We start from the raw sequence: 23,522 nt of genomic DNA, 5'->3' as shown, positions 1-23,522 counted from the left end.
GAGGAAAACCCTCCTGCCTGGCCCTGCAGCCAGCCTCTTGTTCTGGATCCTAAACTTGCTGGTCATACTCACGCTTGGTCCAGGGCCAGGAATATGCTGGTCCCTCAGCAGTCCCTTCCTCTATCGCCATCGTCGTCGTCTTCTTCTTCTTCCTCCATCTTTCAGGCACGTTTTTACTCTTTCTCCTTTCCTTCTCCTCCGTCTCACACCTGTTGCCCCCACTTTAAATTTCCTGCTGCAGGACACTCACAGGTATCCTTATTTAACAATTAGTGTTGAGGTTGACGGGCCTCCAGGGGGGTTAGAAGCAGCACAGCAATAAATTAAAAAAACATGCAATAAAACAATTCAATATAAAAACCATGCATTTGACCCCCATCACACTAATGTTACCCTCAGTCTGGTATGGAAATAAACAGTAGTTAACATATATCATATGGCAAAGGGATGTTAAATATCTCATTTGGAGTCCTTATTATTGTCCTAACAATAGAACTGCAAACTAAAATAACAAAGACAAGGCGGGTTTATTTCTACAGCAAAGTGCACAGTGTGATTCAAAGAGCTTCAAAGAGACATTAAAACATTAGAAAATAAGAAGCATAATTTAAAAAGAAATATAAGCGAAAGGATGAGAAAAGAACATTATATAAAAACTAGTAAAAACTCAATCAAGAAAAAAAGTCAAGCTTAAAAGAAAGATGCATAATTGGACTTTTAAATAAAAGCTTTTGAAATTCAGCTGAGAACAGGCAGGTGTCCAACCTGGACTTAAATAAACCGAGTGTTTCAGCTGATCTGAGGCTTTCTGGGAGTTTGTTCCAGACATGTGGAGCATGAAGGCTGAATGCAGCTTTTCCATGTCTGGTTCTGACTCTGGGAACTGATAAAACACCAGGTCCAGATGACTTGTGGGTTCTGGTAGGCTCAGATTGGATCAAGAGGTCTCTGATGTATTTTGGTCCTCAACTATTCAAAGTTTTATAAGCCAGCAACAGAACTTTAAAGTTTGTCGTCTGACAGACAGGCAGCCAGTGTGAAGACCTCAGAACAGATGTGGTCCATTGTCTTGGTCTTATTGAGGACTCGAGCAGCAGTATTCTGAAAGGACTGGGGTTGTTTAGTAGGCTATTATGCAAACCTGTAAAGGTAATAATCAATCTGACTACAGATGGACGCTTGGAGTTCTTCTTCTAGATCCTGCTGGGACATCGGCAGGATCTTGACTTTTCATCGAAGCTCTGTGTTTCTCTTTGGCTTCAGCTGATTTTTGTTTCGGTTTAACTGAATAAAGTTTAGGCACATCCAGTCATTATTAATCTCCTCAAAGCATTTATTAAGAGCCCGTACAAGGCTCCGGTGTCCTGGTGATATTGTAACATAAATGTGGGTGTCGTCTGTGTAGCTATGGAAACTAATGTCGTTGTTCTTTATGACCTGTGGTGGTGGGAGCATGTGGATGTTAAACAAAGCACATATTTGTTTACAAGTGGGACAGGGACAAAGTCTTCTCACTACAAAGTCACATAAGCAATAATTCTGAGGATAACAGCTTGGTTGATGATGATAAAAAAAAAAACAACAACTTTTAGATTGGAATGGTTATGCTGGAAACTCAAAGCTTTATTTATCTTAACTATGATGTACATAACAACTGATATGATGCCTTCTGACACAGCATTATGATGTCTAAATGTATTTATTGCACCTTTCAACACCACATCTTTATCTTCAAAGATTCTGTTACCACTCCACAGTAAATTACACTGTATCGTTTACTCACTGAGTTACATAACTATTCAGTACTAATGATTACCTCCATCAAGGTGGTAAAGGTTATGCTTTTGCCTGCATTTGTCTCTGTCTGTCTGTCTGTCTGGCTGTCTTGTTTGTTGGCAAAAACTACTGGACAATTTTCATGATTTTTTTTCTGAGATTGGATCTTGAAATGACATTAAATTCACAATTCAATTCTTTTAATTAAAAATAATACTAGATGAAAACAGATGGAGAATATGATTTTTATATGTTGCTTGAAAGCTTCAGTCACAGGAAATTAGGTTCTGCTGCCTGGGTGTAAACCTTACCTACAGCTCATAGTACTCTGGAGACTCGGGATTTCTTTATGGTTGCAACATCCATCATTCTTCCTTTAATGACTAATCCAGCCGTCTCTGGCACATAAACATCCCAACACATCTGAATAAAGTGATGTTGGTTCTCTTTGAAGACAAAGACAGGGAAATATGATGAGTTAATTCTTTGCGTTACCAGATCAGCAGATGCTGTTTAAATGTTTTTTTGTTTTGTTTTGGTTTTTTTTTTTTTTTTTTTTAGCAAATTCTTAACTGAGCTGCTAGTTAGCTTCTTGTATTCTTTTCCAGACCTTTGCTTTGATAGATTTCTTTCTAACTGGTGTCAGAGGCCAATCTCTCTCATTGTTGGGTTATAAACAGCATCAGCATAAGATCTTATACACAATTTAAAGCTGGAGTAGGTAATCTTGCTCAGAGACTGGGTGAAGTGGTTCCTCTTCCTGATAGTAGTTTATACATTTTGTAATCATGAACAATAAGACATATAGTTAGACCCCTCACTTTACATTTAATCTGTAAAAACTCTGACCAATCAAAACAATTCGGGCCGAATTGAAGTTGTTCATTTGTTATATTTCGTAAGCTTCTTTTCCCGGCTCCCCTCCTTCCCCTCCCACAGCACATGCTGGATAGCTAAACCCTGCATATGAATAGCGTGTTAGGATGAAAATACAAAGTGGTGAAGAAGAAGCTCGGAAGGCAAACATGGCTGAGAAAATGCAGGAAGGATTTCCCAAACCGGCTCAGTTTATTTGCCTCCTGCTAAACACCCGAGAAAGAGAAAATTGTTGGTGGAAAAAGCTGTGAACTAGAAAAGCACTCGGAGAGTGGATTTCCTGGATCCAAACGGTGATCTCACCACCGAAATTAAATCAGTTCTTCCTTTTAACATTTCCAACAACTCCTGAAAATGTAACATTTAACATTTAACATTACCTATCCCAGCTTTAAGTCTACCTAATGAATTTATTAAAGTACAGTCAGACTCTAGTTCATAACCAATGATCACATCAAGAGACACAAGAGCTTATCTGAAGATAACAAAAACCTAAAAAGAATAAAATCTCTTTTTTCTTTGCTGTTGTGGAAAATCAAATGAACTAGGTTTATTTATGGAGTCCGAAAATAAAATCATTAAAACTTGAATAGACTGAAAACTTTCCTCGAGCAGCACAGGAACTTTTGCAGCCTTCTGATCATTTAGTTTAGATCTAACTTGTACTGTGACTAAAGAGGAGAGATGGGCATGTAATAACATGGAACAAACCTAAAATAAATCCCAACAAGACCAGAAAGAAACAATAACTGAAAAAAAAAAAAAAAGAAAAGAAAGAAATCAGGGAACAAATTAAGATCATGATGATGTGCACACACACAAAGACAGTAAAACCAACAACCATCTAAGAGTTATTACAGATGCAGATGATAAATGTCAAAATTAGACTAGACTGTAAAAACAAACACGTCAAGAGCCGATTTTAAGAGAACGGGCAGGTGGGGCCCCCTTGTTCCATCAGCCTGCCTACACTTATAATTGGAGATACTTATTTGTAAATGGACTATAATAAAAGAACATTTTTCTTTCTTTTTTCCTGGTTAGGATATCAATGTGAAAGTTCCTTTTTTGGAAGACATTCTAAAACATAGAAAACCACTACTGACACCCACTTGCACAATTTCCTCATTCTGATCCATCACATCCTGAGTAGGGATCAGTTGTCCTTTCTCACAGATGAAGACAAAGGGACGAAGCTCAGAGACACAGAGGAACGATACTGAGAAGAGAAGGCAAAGCTACAGGAACAATATAAGACCTGTGAACACATCAGATATGGCAAGGCTGGATGTCACAGAGACATTTCATGGCATTTTATTTCCAGGACACCTTCACACACAGGATTCCTTACAACTTGCTCTTACATTTCAGTTTCAAGACACAGATATTCTCATTGCTTCTTATCCAAAGTCAGGTAAGAAGAGACGACTCTGTGGTCAGGGTAGATGCACCTTGTCTGCAGCATCCAGAATCTTTAGTGGAACAAACAATGTGTGCTCGCTAAGCAACTTGTTTTTCAGTTTCAAGCTAGAATCATGATTAAATAATGTGTCATTTATAATTAAGCAGGTTTTTCTGCTGCATGAAAAAAACCAAAAACTTTAATCTGTGATAGAAACACGGTAAAACACGATAGTAAAAACTCTTAGACACGGTCCAGCAACCACCAGCAGTCTACTGTTTTTGAGTCTAAAACATGGTTTTCTTTGTGACAGCAGTATTTTAAAGAGGCTCTTCTTGTCTTTTTTTTTTCTTTTTTAAAAAAGCTGCAGTTATTTAATGAAAAATTGAAGAAGGTGAACATGTTTTAACTCTGCATTACTCCATTCCCAAAACTCAAACAATGCAAGTGCGTTAGCCAGGCAAAGCACCTTAACATATATCTACTGAATTAAAAATGGAAAACAAATTTGATGGAGAGGGTGTTACCGAATGAATAGGCTTAATGATGTTTGTGAATATTTATATATCAGTCTGTCACATATCAAACACAATCAACTGATATCTGGATATATTGTGAGAGATCAAGTTTTTATTTTGGGGTGCAGTGAAACACTGAGTTTCCCATGTTCTTATCAGACTTCTCCAGTTGAAGGGAAACCCTGTGTACTTTAGGTATTCTAACTTATTACTGCTGCTGTGGATGGAATTAAATAAAATCCAGTGACAGCCTTCATCGTTTCCCCAACAGGCACCACGTGGATGCAGGAAATTGTGACTCTCATATCCAGCAGAGGTGACCCACACTTGTCCCAGACTGTCCCAAACTGGGCACGAGCTCCCTGGTTAGAGCAGTATTATAGCGCTGCTGTGTTGGCCACATCCGCAACACCCAGAATCATCACCACACACCTGCCTTATCACCTGCTGGGCCCTGCCCTCCAGAACTCCAAGGTCAAGGTCTGATATCCATCTATTTATTTAGCTGAGCTGATCCCAGAGTTGTACTAAAGATTTAGTGGTGTTGTTAGGGGGGAAAAGAAGCCAGAAACTTACATAATCAAGCTCAATATGTTGTGTTTTGCTTGTTTTTAACATTGATTCTTACACACTCGATCTGCCCTCCATAGCTTTCTCTTTCACTGCTTCTGGTCTTTTCATGTGTGTGCCAGTTTGGGTGGTTTACATACATTTGTTCGGACAGGTTAGCCCGACTTTATTGTGTTGCGCTTTATGATTCCTGCTGCTTGCCTGTTTGATAATCTAGCTTCTTCTATGAGCATTAATACCATAGAAACTTGCTTCAATAAATCCATATTTCACCAGCTGTGTAGTTCGGGCAGATGCTGACACATTCATCCCTTTGATTCTTGATATATGTGGACAATGTAACAGATGATGAGAAAACAAAAATGTCTGCCACTTTCAAGAAAATGCTGAAGCCCTTCTACTGAAATTTGGCAATTTTCCTCATTTTGGCTCCCCATAGCGACGGCTAATCTGGCATCCGTCTTGCAATCTGTCCGTTGCTGGCGTTTTCTCCAGCCAGTAAAAGTCAGTCTGATGTTGACACTTGCTTTACCTTTCAATCTTTCTCTCTCTTTTCCTATCTTCCTCAAATAGCATCATGCATTTCTTTGCTGAACCAGCCACAGTGTGTATCTGAAGTGGCCAGTGTGTCAATGTCCAGAATGATGTTTTGCCAAAAAGTGAAATCACTGTAAAGTAATGCTCTGGGATGGAAAAAAAAAAGCGCAACTTGTCATCCTCTGGATGCTGCAGGGCATCAACGTCTGCAGGATATGTAGTTGATTTAATGTCAGTGAACCATCAAAACAAGTCAGAAGCAGTTTTCAGGCTGATAGTTATATAACGTTACTTTAATGATTCTTTTTTTAAATCAGCTAATCAAATCCCAATTTATAAAACATTTCGTTTTTGGTAGAGAATATAAAAATGATATTAACAACATGGTAAAGTGACAGATATTTTGTTGTCTGTAGGTTTTAAAATTGATTATATCTTTTCTTGTATTTCACATAGACTTGACTTTTTTTGGGTAAATGTTTATGTAAAATACAGAGTGAATGTGTATGTAAAAATGTGGAAATTTCCAACTATTAGTATCATACAGTAAAACATGTGAACATGTGTTGCTCCTTTTCTTCTTCTAGGTCATCTTTGTGAGCAGAAATCCAAAAGATGTTGTGGTTTCCTTTTATCATTTCCACAAAATGGCCAAGTTCCTCCCTGAAGTCCACTCATTTCCAGCGTTTTTAAACCAGTTCCTGGATGGCACATGTGAGCTGACATGCGGAAAGAGATCTGTTGTCATACTGGTTTTTTCCACTCCATTTTGAAATGTAATTTTTTCTTTACACATCTTTGCTTCAGTGCACTTTGGATCCTGGTTTGATCACATTAAAGGCTGGACCAGTCAAAAAGCTGCTCTCAATCTGCTTCACATCACCTATGAAGAGATGTCAATGGTAAAGGAGAAGCCACGCATTGCTGTCGTCACATAATCATTTAAACAGACACAAAGTGGGGATTGTTTCCACCCGCCCAATCCATAAAACATGCAGTGAAATGACGGGAGTTAAAAATTTATTGTCAAATCAGTTGCTTTTAAAAGAGATTCAAATGAGTTTTTTTTCTTCACATTACACTGTAATATCAGGACCTGCATGGCACCATGAGGAGGATGAGCTCCTTCCTGCAGTGCCCTCTGCTGGAAGATGAACTTAACAATTGTGTGAAACACTGCAGCTTCAGCAGCATGAAAGACAACCAGATGATCAACTACACACTCATCCCCAGTGAGATAATGGATCACAGCAAGGGCTCCTTCATGAGGAAAGGTAGCTCTGTTCAGTTGACTCTTTTACTGATTTACAGATTTTGACAAACAACATGTATGTTGCCACACAATTTAGATTTTCTATTAAACATTTTTATCCTATTAATTGCTCATCATTAGCCATAATAATTTGTAGAAACACACAAAGCAATATCGGTCTGTGTTTAAAGCACAGTTGATTTGTTTAAAGTGTCGTGAACCTTGGAAAGTAGGATTTGTCACAAAATAAAACTTTCTTGTCATTTGACTTTTTGTCCTTTTTTAAACCTGAATTTTATATTCTGAGAAAAAAAAATCCTATTTGCCCTTCAATTATTTATCTTTTTTTTTCTTCATGTTCATACAACACAGGCCAGATTGGAGACTGGAAAAACATGTTCACAAAGGAACAGAATCAACATTTCCAAAGCATCTTCTGCTCTAAGATGCAGGACTGCAGTCTAGAGTTTGTTTGGGAGAAGCAGGAGAAAGAAGACTCGCTTATCTAACAGCAAAGCCTACAGAAGAAACCAGAACTGTAGAAATGAACTAAAACATCTTGTTGTATCTTAATAATCTCTTTTTTTATCCTCCTTTTATTAGTCTTGTAATGTTCAAGCAAACACAGTAATTTTTTCTTAACTTCAATACTTTTCATTTCAGTTGTTAAATTACCTCCACAAATGCATCTCTGCCATTGGCATTTGTGTTGATACCTTCAGATTTGGGCAAATACATAGCAGACTAGTTAGTTAGTTCATATTAGGGTTGATTATATTTGATTGCCATGAAATTATTTGCTTTTCTTATTTAGCACAAATGGGACTTCATATGTCTGTAATGTGAATTACAAGTGAAGAAGCTGACAGTGATGTTAACACTACAGCAATGCATAGAGGGGGAAGGACAGGTTAAAGGTTTTCATAAAAAGCTCCTGGTCTAGAGGGCTGAGCTGACCCTTGTATGTCTTGTTATTTCACACCCAAAGAAAAGTGTTGGTTCCCCCTCTAGTCTTCAAGCAATAGATGCATTTAAAATACTCTCACATGCATATATCAGTGACCATAGCATAGCATGCATATCCCAATGTGCTCTGTAGTCATTGTTACCTGGTGGAAAACTCGAAACTTGTAAAAATTGTTCAGGAATAATAATTCCCAGATCCTTATATGTAATACATACAATTTAATACAATATACAATTTTAGTTAAGCTAGTCAGACAAAACATTTTAAGAGTACAAATTCAAATATGAAAAAAAAAAAAAGCAAAGATTATATTGCAAGAAAAAAACAATTAAAAGATTCTCTGAAACATGATGTTTGACGTTTTTTGTCTTAAGATGAATTTCTCTACCTAAAGTTGACAGAAACATTATAGAAACAGCGGAATGAAAACCCATCCAGGCAAGATGGATGGCACATTCTTGGATAGATTAAAAGATTTATTATTGTGTTAACGGGTTGTAAAAGGTAAAGTGCAGATAATGTGAGATCAATAATTTCTTCAATGAGTTAGATCATTTATACAAACAAGTAAAGAAGGGCCAGAAGTTACGCTAACTTATTGAAAACCCAGCAGTTCATATAGACATGTGGAAACTAAGACACTAAATCTTTCTTTGTGTACCACTGTTGCTTGTAGACTGAGCCTGGGTAACGATACGCATGTTGGACTCATGTCTGAGGAAGGTGAGCTTACCTGAGTAGTTACATGAGTGCGTTGAGGTAGTGTAAATGTTGAGTTTTATATATGTTTACTTGAAGAAAGAACAAAAATCTAAGCAAGAAGGGAACTTCTTCATTATAACTATACCTTGTTACTCATTCTGATGAGATGGATATCAAAACCTGGACGTATTAAGTCAAACCGGACAAAACTACACAGCCAGTAATTTAAAAACTGATCAATGACAGTTTCATGTTTTAGTTTGGATACGTTTTAAAAGTCGACATGTAATGTTGCCAAAAACGGAAATGAAACCATCATATTTAAACAAAGCAATTCAGTTTCTAATGAATTTGTTCTCAAATGTGCCACAAATAATCAGGCTGACAAGGTCTCTGACATCCTGTGCCACAAATAAGAAGTAAACACATGATTATAGCTTGCAAACACTCACACATTTTAGTCATGTGAGAAGCGTGTTCACACTTCTCAAGCTTCTCAGACTCAGCTGTAGGGAAACAGGGCAAAGCAAACATCTCAACTTTCTCCTATCACAAGGGTTCAAACTAAAACACAAATTTGAATTTTTTTTTTTGTTTTGTTGTGAAATGTTTATGGTGTTGCTGTCCAACTGCAGCTCTCACACTGTTAAATTCATGTACTATTTTGCATTTTTTTCTACTACAGTAACATAGTAATATTTATATAATCTGTATTTATTAATCACAGTGGGAACCCTGAAACACCAGATTGCATGCACAGATTCAGAATGCTGTCAGTAATCAAAGCAAATTTGACTAATGTTAAATTCTGCTTCATTAATATGGAGATGCAGAACTTTTAACATATCTACTTGATCTTTCTGTATTTTTTAAGTTTTTAAAGTGATGTGAGAAGTGATATTTTTAAACCTATTCTCATTCTTATCTGTCTGTACCTGTGAAATATCAATAATGTATTTTTTTCTTTTATATTTTCTTCTCTTTTATACGCAATATATTATATATATATATTTATATCTATATCTATCTCTCTCTCTCTATATCTATCTCTCTCTCTCTCTCTCTCTCTCTCTCTCTCTATATATATATATATATATATATATATATATATATATATATATATATATATATATATATTTATCTATCTATATCTATCTATATAGATAGATGTGTGTGTGTGTGTGTGTGTGTGTGTGTGTGTGTGTGTGTGTGTGTGTGCGCGCGCGCGCATGTGTCAGACGTGTGTTTGTGTTTACATATTTCCCATTTGAGTCACACATGAGGGTGGAAGCCCTGCTGGACAGAGGAACTACCTGACAAAAGATCATTTTTAGTTCAAGTTGAGAATCAGGTGTTGAAAAGATGCTTCAGTTCTTCTGTTGTAGGTTGCTTGGAGGGAAAGGAGGGGTGCACCTCAGCAGAGCTGCTGCTGAAAGCATGCTGACCTTTTCCTTCTTGATGTTATACGGCAACATGACAACCTATGAGAAGATACTGGCCAAGAAGATTGTGTGCACTGTAAATTTCTCAGTATTCCTGTCTTTCATGGTATTAGAAAGACAATACAGACATAAAAGGATGGCTGCTCTTATAGTGCAAGTCTTATTAAAAAAGCTTTCCTCAATGGGTAAAAAGAACAAAGCTGGATGATAAGGCTTTGTTCCTTGTCCTGGTATGAACTCCAATATTTGAAATCTGTATAAATTAAAGCTTTCAGTCTGATCAGTTGTACCATCACATATTTATCAGATTCCTAAAACACTTTTCTTTTGCATTAGTATTGCTACTGTGAACTTTTTCTTCTATGTTTTTTGTGGGGCGCTTGCATCCTTCCAAGTATTAACTGCACTAATAGAAATAATTTCATTTCTGATAAACAAATGCAGAGCAAAATATTGTTTTAATCAAAACAAATTGTTCTGCTTATCTACTCAACAAGGATTAAATCACACTTTAATATGACCTGTTACTCTGTCAGTTCCAACTTCAGCAGGGCCACAAATTCGGGTAATTTATTCTGGAAACACAAAACAATGAAAAGTAAACTAACAAACAAAAAACAAAACAATTAAAAAAAAGAAAAAGAAAAGAATTTTTACACTACTTTGTGACTATAAAAAGCTGTACATATTCAACTTTTAGAAGAAGCACATTAGGTTCTACATGTATAAAAATGTAAGTGAGGTCTGTATTACACTGCAGAAGGAGTCTGTTAGTGTTGTGATCTCAGTCAGTGCTTTGAGGAGTGATGGAGCCACACAGAGTACACTCTGAGACTGGCAGAGTAATGGTCTTTGACAGCAGTATTAATATTTCAGAAGCCATAGAAGAGCACCTCCTGCACCCTACTGCAGATATACTAAAAAAGAAAAAGAAAAAATAGTTCTTACTCTCACAATTTTTACTTCATCTTCAAAAGGTCAATGCACTAAATGATTCTGGATACACTTCACCAAGCAGCTGAAGAGATGGTTTGTCTCTAAACCTTTTTCTGTGCACTCTTTGTCCTAGAAAGGCAGGATGTCATACAAGTGTGGGCATGCAGAGTCATGAGGTATTTCATCGGCAAGTTTCTTTCTTCTTTTATTTAAAGGGACCTGCCCCTAGGCTTTCCTCATCTTTGTTTCGTCAAATCAAGTCAAGTCAGCTTTTTTATGAGCCGGTTTAAAAACAATATATGTTGACTACAGTGCTGGACAAGTCAACAGTAATAAGATATAATAAAAACAAGAGAAATAACATGGTGATGAAATGATAAACAGATGTCAAAGAAACAAAATCAACTTCTGGGCAATGCCAGCCTGGCAGCCTGGAGGCCCAAGCAACCGAGATTCAGTCTTACTCTCATTTAAAAGTAGGACTTTTTCTGTTTATGTGGGTTCTCTACCATTTATGTACAATTGAAAGGCAGATACAAACTTATATTACTGTACAGTGGGGATGACCAGCTCCGGTCCTCAAGGGCCAAATTCCTGCAGGTTTTCATTGTGTCCCTGCTCCAATACACCTGACTCAAATGAATCAGTCATAGTGCAGAACTCTAGAGGCTCTTGGATCCATTTAACGGAAGCCAGATGTGCTGGAACACCTGCAGGACAGCTGCCTTCCAGCACTGACTTTGGACACCCCCACATGTACAATGAAGAACACAAAATGATTGTCATTTTTCTGCTTGACAACAACCAGAAAATACTTCTGTCATGATTCTGACTTTTGATTTGAGCTTCTTCAGATCGTTTAAGGAGTACAACACAAAGGGTTCAAGAGATGGGAGGAAAATTGACATTACATCCTCTGTTATGTGGTAGGTAAAAAAAAAAAGGTTTTTTTTTTCTATGCAATGTCCTGTGAGGAAAATGGGCATTATTGTATTTACACAGGTATTTGACTCTTGACACAGCAACAACCTTCCCTAGTAAGATGGCATTAGCCCCACAAAACATGATGAGGAGGGTTTCAAAGCACACAGGTATCAATCTGATGAGATGTGATGATGTCTTTGGGAGGGAAACCAATTCCTCTAAGACCCCAGTCCAACAGGGACCTCATAGGACATATGGCTAACATTTATTTCCCACTTCCATGGAAGTGGAGCATAACATTCCCAAGTTCAGCTAGGTGTATCATGAGATATCAAGCTGGCCTTTAACTTTGAATTCATCAGGGTGAATCTTGAGGATGACTTTGATTCAGAATATTTTTCAGTTATAATTTGTTGGAGTTTCAAATACAATCTCAAATATAAGTATCTACATCTGTTCAGCTCACACTGCAACTGTTGGTGAGTGTCCATGGTTTTGACTCAGATCTCCCTTCGTAAAAGCCAGAGCATGTCCACGGCCTTGGCTTTGTACTACCTTCTTTCTTCTTCTAATCATTGATGAGAATGCACTGAAAGACAAGGCACCTACTCTGCTTCTCATCGTCTGCCTTACTAGTTTCCTGTTGATCACTTGGTGTGTCTTACCCATCTCCCTCACATCTTCTCCATTGTCCTCTCCTGATGACAGGACTGGTTCTGACGTGTTGGCCTTGCAGGCCTTCTGTTCTAGGTGTGTGCTTAAACTGCAGTTGTCCTCTGACAATCTGACCTCATCAAGTCTTGTATCATCTCATATACAATGGAAATGAATACTTTTAACCTTGTCTGTTCTCATCAGATCATCCCACTCTAATAAAGGCACATCAGTATATACTAAGGGCACATTTACATCAGCCTTTTGATTTGAGTCCGAGTCCGTTTGCTCAGAAACCCCACTTTGTTTGGGGAACCATGAATATGCCAAACAAATTCTAATTTGGACCGGAGAAGTGGACTCGGTCTGCCTACAAACGCAGGTTTCGGCCCGTTTCAAGCGGACCAAATACAGGAAGCGGACAACAAAAAAAAGTCACTTCCTGCATTTGACGTAGTATTGCATTGAAGGTAAATACACAGCAATGGCATTAAGAGTCCTCTACCTCATCTGTTGTTCATGCTGCAGTCATTGTTGGAGTGTATTTCTGCAGTACACTTGAATAAGACAAAATAAAAAACCCAAAACAGTGAGTTTTCTGCTCCATGCTTATCTCTCAAATGGAGGAAATAGAGTTTTCTTCACGCGGGTTTTGTCCTCTCTTTTGCTAAATACTAGTTAAGTGCCACCTTAGATAAGAATGGGGGTATATTGTTGCAAAGGTTTGGCTCATTTGACCACAGAGCAGCATAAATGTGATCTCTGTCTGCATGGATACACCCCCCTACAACTGAGCAGAGTCTAGCGGACTATCCCGATGTAAATGCTCCCTTATAGTTTTTAGCAATTAACTATAAAGATATAAAAACCCAACAAGCTCAGTCATTTACAAAATAACTTTAATGACATATGTTTTTCCTTTTGAGGCTGGATTTCAACTTAACAAAGTGGCTAAAGAACGACAATAAGAAAGCCTCTCACACTAGACATCAAACACAGAAGGCACAATGGCAGAGATGAAGTGGTCCTGTGGGGAAGAATGGATGAAAGGTTCTTTTGAATTTTGTGCAACTCTATTCTGATGCACAGCAGTTGAAATTTTTACTACCAGAATCCAGAGTTTACAATGGCAAGTGAGAACTTGGACCTTATATGTATGAGAAAAAAAGATGAACTGATTTCTAAATGGCTTTCAGTTTAGAAAAGTCAATAAAATGATCTCCGCCAAGGTTATGTTTTACCGGCATTTATCTGTTTGTCTGTTTGTTTGTTTCTTTTTAAGATCACTCAAAAATTTATGGATGGGTTTTCATGAAATTTTCAGGAGTTGTTGGAAATGTCAAAAGGAAGAAATTTTTTTTGTTTTGGTAGTAATCCAGATCATTGTTTGGATCCAGGAGCCTATTGAAGGCCTTGGTGGAGGTTTGCACTTTCCGAGTGCTTTTCTAGTTTAAAACATAATTTCTAGCTTCTGGGTTTAAAATATAAAATAAGCAAATACAAATCAAATATCTCTGATGATTTTAAACGAGACCTGTGACCTTAAGGGGCCTGTTAAGGGTTGTTTGCAGTCAATTTAATGAAAGGCCAGGGGATGCAAATGTTTTATTTGTATAAATACCTGAAACCTCATTTCAGCAGTCTTTATCTGTGCTTCTTTAACTGCCAAAATGAAGTTGAAAACCCACAAGATTTGTTAAAGGCTGATTAAACTACTATTTTCCTGTTAAAATCTACCAATTCAGTAATCAATGGAGCCGCATCTACAACTGTTATGCAATAATTATCAGGAAAAAGTCCTTATGCATCTTCTGAAGGCTGCCACAGAGTTTTGTAACAAAGCTCAAGCAGACCTTGACAGATTTTCTGTAAAACCACGTAAAGCATCAATAGTAGCAGTATGTTTAAGACATCCCAAGAATTTCATAGAACCACAACCATTTTTCACCATGAGTGAATTAAAACCCCCCCTAAGCAAGAACATAAAGGCAATCTGTGACTGCATCAGTATCTGCAAAGAGCTTCTCAAAGTGGTTATCCTTCTCTAGCGGAAATGAAATCTTTTGCTTCTGTTCAAAAATAAATATAATAGTCTTCTAAACTTTATGCATTTTGGATTCTGTCCTTTACACATCTGTTTACATGGTACACAACATTAACCTCTATTTGAAGAAACTGATCTTAGGGCTATGTGAAGGAAGAAAAGCAAAAAAGAGTGGCAGGATTTCCTGAAGGGAATTAAAATAGTTAATTTTTGCAAAAGTTTTATAACTCTCAGCCAGCAGCGGTTTCCCTCTGTATCTTTTCAACCGTAATTAACTGATCAAATAACTCACTTACATATTTGAGCTGAGAGTAAAAGAGAACATCTGCCTCTCCATGCCTCAAGCTTGTTTGTCCTCCTGTAACACTGAAAAACACCCAGAGGAAGGAGCCAGTCGTGGCTGTCTTTGATTTCTTTTCCCTCCTTTTTATCTTCTCTAGTCGCACTGTATCGACTGGACAGGCAGCTGCTAAGATGCTACATTTTTTTGGACAGTTGTGGTTGAAACAGTTCATGATTCATGGCAGAGTGAACATGCCTGCCAGACAATAATATATTTGAAGTTTAGTTTCTGCGGGCAACACTTAAAATGCACAGTGTGAGTTGTGTCATCCACCTGTAATCCATTGTTAACTTGTGTTTTTATGCCTTTGACTGCACATGATGAAACATTGTCTCAGACTTTGAAGCTTTTAAGCACTCCTTTACAGGCTTGACATGCATTGGAGAATCTTCAGTGAGAGGGCAGATGTTAAAAATACCCTACAGGGGGACATATTTATTTGATGAATTATATTGGAAAAACAATATTTCTTGACAAGAGGTATTGCAAAAATAATGTGACTTTCTAATTTATGAATAAGATGTTTAAAACGTAGCCAAATTTAATCATAAATCAATCCAGTCAGACGGAATATCTTTTTTTTTTTTTTTTTTTTGCCACAAAAGTCAAAACATTAACTTGACACATATTGACAGCTGTTAAATTACACATTTACTGACACAATATATTGCAAAAATTTCTGTCTAAAATCAAAACCAAACAGCCTGAAGCTTTATGGTTGCAATGAGTACATCTTAGACATTGCATCAGAACGCAGAACAGACGATGTTTCTGTATCTCCCCTGATGACGCTGTGGATCCAAGGCAAATATGAGGAAATCTTCATATAGACTCCATACTTGTACCTGCTGCAGGATTTGTCATAGGAAAGGATCCCTGCAGCATATACAGCCCCGTTTTGAGCATCTCTGACAGCCAGAGCTCCTCCTGCATCACCAAAACAAACATTTTCTTCATACTTCGTTGGTCCAGTGCAGAACATGTTGTCATCCACTGCTGGAGTGAGTCCAATGCGTTCATATTCTGTCTTACAGTCAGACTGATTGGCCAGAGGGAGTATGAGGTGTTTGAGCGATGTAGCAGCAGTGAGGTGGACCCCCCAGCCCCAGCCGGTGAGAACACCTGACCTCCCCATTATGTTCTTGAGATCCTGGCCTCTTTCTGGAAGAGGGATGGGGGTAATCTTGTCACTCACAATGACTGGATGTTTGAGTTTGATCAGAGCCAGGTCGTTGTCCCAGTCAGATTTATTCTGGAAGCTGGGATGCAGAACCGCCTGTCGAAGGGAACATTTCCATTTTCATTAACAATGTCCTTCTCGTTTACCATTTAAAAGTCTTTTAAACAAACAATGCCCTATTTCTGCTTTCGGTCACACCCTTCACTATCTATCTATCTATCTATCTATCTATCTATCTATCTATCTATCTATCTATCTATCTATCTATCTATCTATCTATCTATCTATCTATCTATCTATCTATCTATCTATCTATCTATCTATCGTTACATGAGTTACGAGCTGTTCAGAGGTTTGATGCCCAAGGTTGCCTAAGTTAAATTCATTTCAAAACCACTCTTGGAAAAATGAGAGAACAAGGTGTGACATTATAAAGAATTGTTTGTCATTTTCTGACCCCTTGTGGGCATTGTTCATGAAGTCTTCTTCCTCATTGTTAAATAGCAAAAAAAAAAAAAGTACTTAAAATTAATCATATTTTAGTTACAGCCATATTAATATTTAAAAACTGGACCAATGTCCAGATATGTTACAGACACTCCAGTTTTACTGTGGAAAAAAAAAAGAAGATATTTTCTCATTTTTTTCAGCATTTTTTTGTACTGTGACGTTATTTGCTCACCTTCTCCACAGCAGCTTCTTTTGATGCAACTGCTTCTGCCTTTTGTGAGATGCCGAGGTACACTTTGGGGATGATAGGACGCTTTTCCTGGATGTCTTGTCGACTTTTCCTTATAAAGAGATTTCTGCCAGCTGTCAGCACCCATTGATCAGAAATTAGTGCACCACCTGCATAACCCCCATCCAGCACATTATCAGAAAGGTAGATCATGGCCTGCCAGGGGACGTGAGGAGCCAGGGTCCCCCCAACCATTCGCCTGGATCGGAGTAATTCTGGTCTGGTTGCTGGGGGGAAAAAAAAAGACAGGTTGTTTTTATTTTGTTTTTGTTTTTTTTTTAATAAAAATTTGTGTTTTTTCATTTTAGATGGTTGTGGAATGACCAGGAAAGACTTTTTTCCTGGGTATTATAAAGTCTCTTTAAGGTGCTTTTAAGTCTTCTGCAAACAGCTGATTCAAATTATAGTTTTGAGTGCCTCACTTAGAAATCTGGCTGCTATCTTTCATTGGGACTTTGACCAAAACTGATCATTTTGTTAGCCTGGACTTCTGTTAATGTCATTTTGTCCCCCAAGATTTCACATTGCTTTGTAAATAACAATAAAATAATCCTGAATGAAAGTGACTTGGAGGATCTCAATTCTATCCTGCACAATGAATGGTATTGAGGTTGGGCAATCTTGTGAATGCCACCTGCAGTTTTTATTACATTTTTATGCTGAAAAAGGAAAAATAGAACCCTTTCATTTTTCACAATACTTAATAGTAAAAGGCCATTCTCTGCACATCTGATCCATTTTTCCTTTGGTGAGTGAGCCAATCAAGCTTCAAGCAGCTGTCTCTTCATAGTGATGGTTTCATCTTAAATACAAGCTCACGATTATTAGTCTTGCTTCAACGCCACAACACAGCAAAATGATTTTTCATGTTCTTTGTCCTGAATTTAAACCAGTGGATGCGTCAAGTAAAAGGTGGCTGTGTGAATTTTATGACTGAGTGTAAAAATTAGGGGATAAAATTCTAACTTTACTTCAGATTGATGTTCAGAAAACACTGTTAATTTACTGAGCCATAGCAGTGTCAACCATCTTAAACCAACCATCACTTTTGGCCCCGACTCCATTATTCGAGCAGTTATTGGATAGGTTGCCATTATATGAGCCCTACAAATAGCTGAGAGGGTAGTTTATGAGTAATAAAGCAATATGTTTCTATTAATCACCATCATCAAGCTCAATTATCAACTTGCCCATTACTTTTGAAACTAGCAGGAGCGTCTCCTGTCTGATTATCTCATGACCCGCTTTTATATCTCTTCCTTAAACCAATCATTTTCTCATAACGGAATGGAGTTAAAAACACGTTTGCAGAACTTTTATCGTATGTATATTCAACAAAATATGATGAACATCATCTTGAGCCTTTTAAAAGGGAGGGTTTTAAAAGACAAAGAAAGAAATGCCGGAAAGGTAGTGTTCTGATCTCCTTAAATGCACACTGCATTTGGAGCTGGTCACCAGGTTTCAGTCCACCTGTATGACTGTCTTCTCTTCTTTTACATCAACTATAATTTCATTGCTGTGGTAAGTCTGTCACTGCTGTTTATCCCCTTAATTCAAAGCCTTCCTGGTATCTGGACTGTAACATTGTATGTGCACCAAAATTGTTTGTATATGTTAAGAAAATTAATTACTTACTTAATGTCTGTTTAGAGTTATCCAATTTGCATTTAGTATTATGCATTTTCTTCACAACTCACAGACGTCAGTAATCCCTGGTGTCTTTGGTTTAGGTGTGTACATGTAATGCATTGATTTGACTGTGTTGCAGTGTGTTACAGTGATCCTTGATGTCCAAAGTTGGGGACTTCTGTTCTAGCAGGTCCAAAACTTAATCCTGCACTACTACTCTTATCGTGAATAAGAACAACAATACTAAAAACTAATATTAAATTAAAAATAAAACAAACAAAAAAAAACAGGTACATACATTTTAAAGTTATTGAATTTTGTAGCGTTACCTGACGCAGAGCCTTTAATCCCGCCTTCTGTCAGACAGGCCCGTGCAGCCAGGAGGACCACAGCCAAAGAAAGTCTTTAACAAAAGCAGATCAGTGAGAAAAACAGTTTCTGGCTTTCAACATCAGTGGGGAAACTCAAATATGCCTTCAGAAAAAGAAAATACATGTTGCACTGACAAGCTTTTCAATCTGAACCTTTAGAACTAATTAAAACAACTAAGAAAATGAAGTCTGGATAATCTTTGAAATATTGGAGCACTGAGAGATTATATATCAGCTTTCACAGTTGAATCCAGCTTTGACTAACAGATTGTAATTATAAGGCTCAGTTAATTTAAATTTTGTTGTTGGTTTTCATATTTTACACAGTGGTAGAAAACCTCGATGTATCTGTAAGGATTTAAAAATGGCAAAAAAAAGCAAACAAATCATCTTAACTTACAGGTTGTTGAAAGAATTCATCATCTGCCGTGTAGTGGCTTTCCCTGAATGTATTCTGTTTGCTAATGGGAGTATTTATATCTGCTGCAAGACAAAGTCTTTAAACAAAGTTTTAAAAAAAAAAAGAGAGAGAGAGAGAGAGAGAGAGAAAAAACATGATTCCAGGAATCCAAAATCAACTTTGGGATTGTGAAATGCCGTTACTCATCATTTGGGAAACTTTTCAACATTATCTCCAAAAGATAAAAGAGGTATTCTTCAAAATACATTGTACTCATGGAACAAACTTTTAGGCTGATTTAGTTTTAAGTTTTAGTTTAACTATATTGTGCCCTATGGTGACTTTAATTGTATCAAATGATCTACTAAGTAAAACACCTTCAAAAATATGTGTTTGATGATTTGTCACAGCAGCACAGCTTGCACTGTTTGCATCATAGTTTACTAAAAGTAAACAAGCCTGACGGATGCACACTAATACTGTTAAAGTCTTAGTGTTGCAGCTCAGTGTGCTTAGCAGTTTGTTCTTATGGAACATAAAGCACATATTGCCTCATGAGGTTTTTCTGCAGGGAGTTAAAAAACACACACAATGTTTCTTTAGTTTACTGGCAGTAGCTGTTAGTTGTGACATCGGTTTGTCAGATATGTGCTGCATAGAGGAAAGTCCAACATTGCTGCTCCAGGTTTTTATTTACAAAAGGTTTATTTCCAATTCCAACTTTATTTATAGAGCGCTTCAAAACAACACAGTTGACCAAAGCGCTGTACACAATCCCAAGCTCAACAACATACAGAATATAATAGAAATAAAATAAAATAAAAACAATAAAAAATATTAGCCACTTTAACACACAATATATAAAAAGAAAAAAAAGAGACATTAAAAAGGAGTCAGCAACTCAAGCAGTGTTAAAAGCCAGTGACAGACAGGACTTCAAAGTTCATTTCTGTTGTGAGATTTTTCCGTTTAAACCTATCACACTGCATTGCCTTACGAATTGCTGTGGCTGTCAAGCAAAACAACTATTGTTTATTCAACACAAAAAATGACAATGTACAATAGAAGTAAGATGATCAAAGAACTAAAGTAGTTGTTTTGTTTTTTTTTTTTAATCTTTTTTACTTCATAAGTAGTCTGATTAAAATAGCATAGAATGGTTAGACATGCTGCACATGATGCTAAAATGACTTACTGGTGAAAGACAAATATGAAAAAAAGCCAGAAACAGTGTAAAGGCTCATATATAATGCATATGTCCTATGTGCCGTGAGTGTATTTATATTTCAATGTGAACATGCTGGAATAGATGATGTGGAGCAAATGCCTCTATTTCTTTTTTGTGCAGTAAAACACAGCATCTCACATGCAAGCCTCAGTTAATAGAGTCATATTCGTGCTTGAATTTTTTAATTATGCAAGCACATTAAACATACTTGGTAGGATTCCTGAGAAACTGTTGTTGGAGAATAATGATTTTAAGCTCATAACTGGTTATGAAAAATCCCAGAAATCAAACATAAATATCAAATGAAGTCCTTTCATGGTGGCTGTGTTGCTAAGAGTTACAGGGTTTGGCAACCCGAGGCAAAGGCACTCTTAACTGGATTAGACACAGAAGCAGCTCAATTAGGAAGTACTTTTTTTTTCCTGACACACACCACTTCGGTGGTTAGCACTGCTGCCTCACAGAAAGAAGGTTGCTGGTTTGAGCTCCGGATGGAGGGAGGTTAGAACAATTGTCTTTCTGTGTGGAGTTTTCATCTTCTTTCTATGTATGCATGAGGTCTCCCCGGTTTCTCCGACTGCCAGTTTCCCTGCATAACTTAATTGGACTAAGCGGTTTAGGAAAAGAATGATGAATAATGTTGAAGTCATTATTTAAGCAGACTTCACAGAATATTTAAAAGGATAAATACATATTTCTTATAGCTTCAGTTGTGTTTTAACTTTATCAGTAGGACTCAGACTCATGTCTTTGTTAGTTGGTCCAAAAATTAATATCTGTACAATAATTTCTGTCGTCATCAAACTTAACCAAGTCATTTGAAAGTAGAAATGTTATTACTCTATTCTACAATGCTAACACTTTCATTAACAAGGTTTGCCCTTACAAGAGGAGATTGGAATTCCATATTTATTTTTTCCCACATTTTCCCAGCCTTGGTTCTGTTGTAGTCTTTTTATATTTACCATCAGTCACTGTTGAACATTTTTCCACCAATACAGCTGTCCTGCAGTGCAAGATAGTTCAGGTTAAAATGGAATCTGCCCCAGAATAGATATTTTACCTGTACTTATCTTTGTGATTTGGGTTATTCCATTTATCAGCGACCACACTGAATAATTATTCTTGACTGTGACCATAGAGAGGTAAAGAAAGTTTTCTCTGCCATTTCTACTGTGAAAATGTAATAACCTGTCAGTGCTGGCAAAACTGGATGACCATGTTTAAAACTGATGATAAAATCTCTTGTGTCAAGGCAGTTATCATAAAGGTATCATAATTTGTCAGTATGTCCAAAATGTTTTACAGTCATCCATCTAAACACAATCCATTTTCTATACCCACTTATTCTAAAGTAGGTCCGTGTGGTACTGGAGCCTATACAAACAGCGACCAATGGAGGGGCAGGGCACTCCTTGGACAAGTTGGCAGCCCATCACAGTAGACATAATCCATGGTTGTTAATTGCAGTGTTGTTCATAAACGAGTTCAAAAGAAAGCAATCGCTGTAGTTTTTCTGTAAACACTGAAGTGAACAATAAATATATGTAAATAAAAAGTTTGAAAGCATTCAGATTATGTGAGGTCCTGCAACAGTCTTAGCCCACATTTTTCACTGCTGTGAGTACTTGACACACTATGTTGCCCATGATGTTGTTAAGGAATAGTGCAGGAAAGAGCCTCCAAGAAGTCAGGCACACAGATGCTTCTCAACCAGATTCCTTTATTTTGGTCACTGGTTGGGGCAGTGAAGGACTGGCTGAAAAGGCAGGGGGCAGGCTGGGCAGGCTGAAGACTGGAAGGCAGGCTGGGCAGGCTGAAGACTTGAAGGCAGGACAGGCTGAAGACTGGAATGCAGGACAGGCTGAAGACTGGAAAACAAGACAGGGAGGATTCTTTAGACTCTCTTATTCAGTCTACCAACACCAAACGCTGGTTGGCCATACAATACCACTGGCAAGCAGACGAACTGGCAATGGCTGGAGAGCAGTCCTCAGTTTTATCAGCCAGGCAGGAACGAGGAACAGCTGCAGCCAACCAGTCAGGATGCACCTGAGGAAAAATATCACATCCTTCCAGGCCCAACAGATGTATTGGGCACTCTAGCACAGCAGACCAGTATTGGCATCTTTGATTTAGAGAAGCTGTAGACATGGTGTGATCATCAAACATCTCATCTATTAATATTTACGGGTATTATTGTCTGAAAATTAAATCCAACATTGTAAATTATGTCTGTTTCGCTCAAACATTCTTTTCTAGATTGCGCCGTCTGTTGGCAGCAAACTGTAGTAGCTCTGACCTGCTATCTCCATTTTAAGTACAAACTCTTCTCACATAGATATTACCTCAAATTAGGTATTTTTTCTGAGGAGATCATGTTGGTTCGGAGAGCGTGCTGCAAAGAAGATTTTTTTTTCAAGAATTGTTATGGTGAGTCTCCATGGCAACGAAAGACTTGTTTACAATCGGGATCAACTGATTAACCTCTCCCAAATCGGGATTATCAGTGAAACAAACACATCAAATCCGGATGGAGTTGAAAAGAAAGAGGCGAGGTTGCAGAGCTGGATTGAGACAGAGGACAAAGCGATGGAGATTTAAACCATATCTCCCGACAGTCGTCATGGGTAATGTGAGAAAGCTAGCTAACAAAACGGACAAGCTCAAGATGCTAACAAGGTCTCAGAAAGAATACAGAGAGTGAAGTATTATGTGCTTCACCGAGGCTGCATGAACACATCCCTGACTGTAATGTGTCTGTACCGGGCTTTAAAACGGTCCGTGCAGACCGCAGTAGACAACACAGCGGAAAGCTAAAGGGTGGTGGAATTGCAGTGCTGGTTAACCAGCGTTGGTGTCATCCTGGACATGTGACTGTCAAGGAGAAGATATGCACAAGGGACATCGAACTGTTAGCTGTGAGCTTCCGTCCATATTATTTACCCAGAGAGTTTACCTGTGTTATTCTGGTAACGGTTTATATAATACCTGGTACCGCACCAGACACAGCCTGTGACGTCATCAGC

General features: G+C 37.7%; 2 protein-coding genes across 2 annotated transcripts; one reads left to right on the top strand and one right to left on the bottom strand.

Moving 5' to 3' along the window:
* Window positions 1-3,927: 3,927 nt before the first annotated feature.
* On the top strand, window positions 3,928-7,440 carry sult5a1 (sulfotransferase family 5A, member 1; the record flags this gene model as incomplete). The annotated part of the gene is made up of 6 exons (XM_079264337.1): window positions 3,928-4,066; window positions 4,844-5,052; window positions 6,267-6,393; window positions 6,487-6,581; window positions 6,773-6,953; window positions 7,304-7,440. 6 exons carry the CDS (start codon window positions 3,928-3,930, stop codon window positions 7,438-7,440), a joined length of 888 nt encoding a protein of 295 aa, XP_079120463.1.
* An 8,215-nt stretch (window positions 7,441-15,655) lies between these two features.
* Window positions 15,656-22,647, bottom strand: hp (haptoglobin; the record flags this gene model as incomplete). Its single annotated transcript, XM_079264325.1, has 4 exons — window positions 15,656-16,219; window positions 16,806-17,089; window positions 22,230-22,364; window positions 22,464-22,647. 4 exons carry the CDS (start codon window positions 22,645-22,647, stop codon window positions 15,656-15,658), a joined length of 1,167 nt encoding a protein of 388 aa, XP_079120451.1.
* Between the last annotated feature and the right edge of the window lie 875 nt (window positions 22,648-23,522).

Source organism: Telmatherina bonti, assembly GCF_933228915.1.
Source record: "Telmatherina bonti genome assembly, chromosome: 1".
Classification (NCBI taxonomy): domain Eukaryota; kingdom Metazoa; phylum Chordata; class Actinopteri; order Atheriniformes; family Telmatherinidae; genus Telmatherina; species Telmatherina bonti.
Note: the sequence above shows the minus strand (reverse complement) of the source record. Positions and strands in the feature narration are given on the sequence as shown.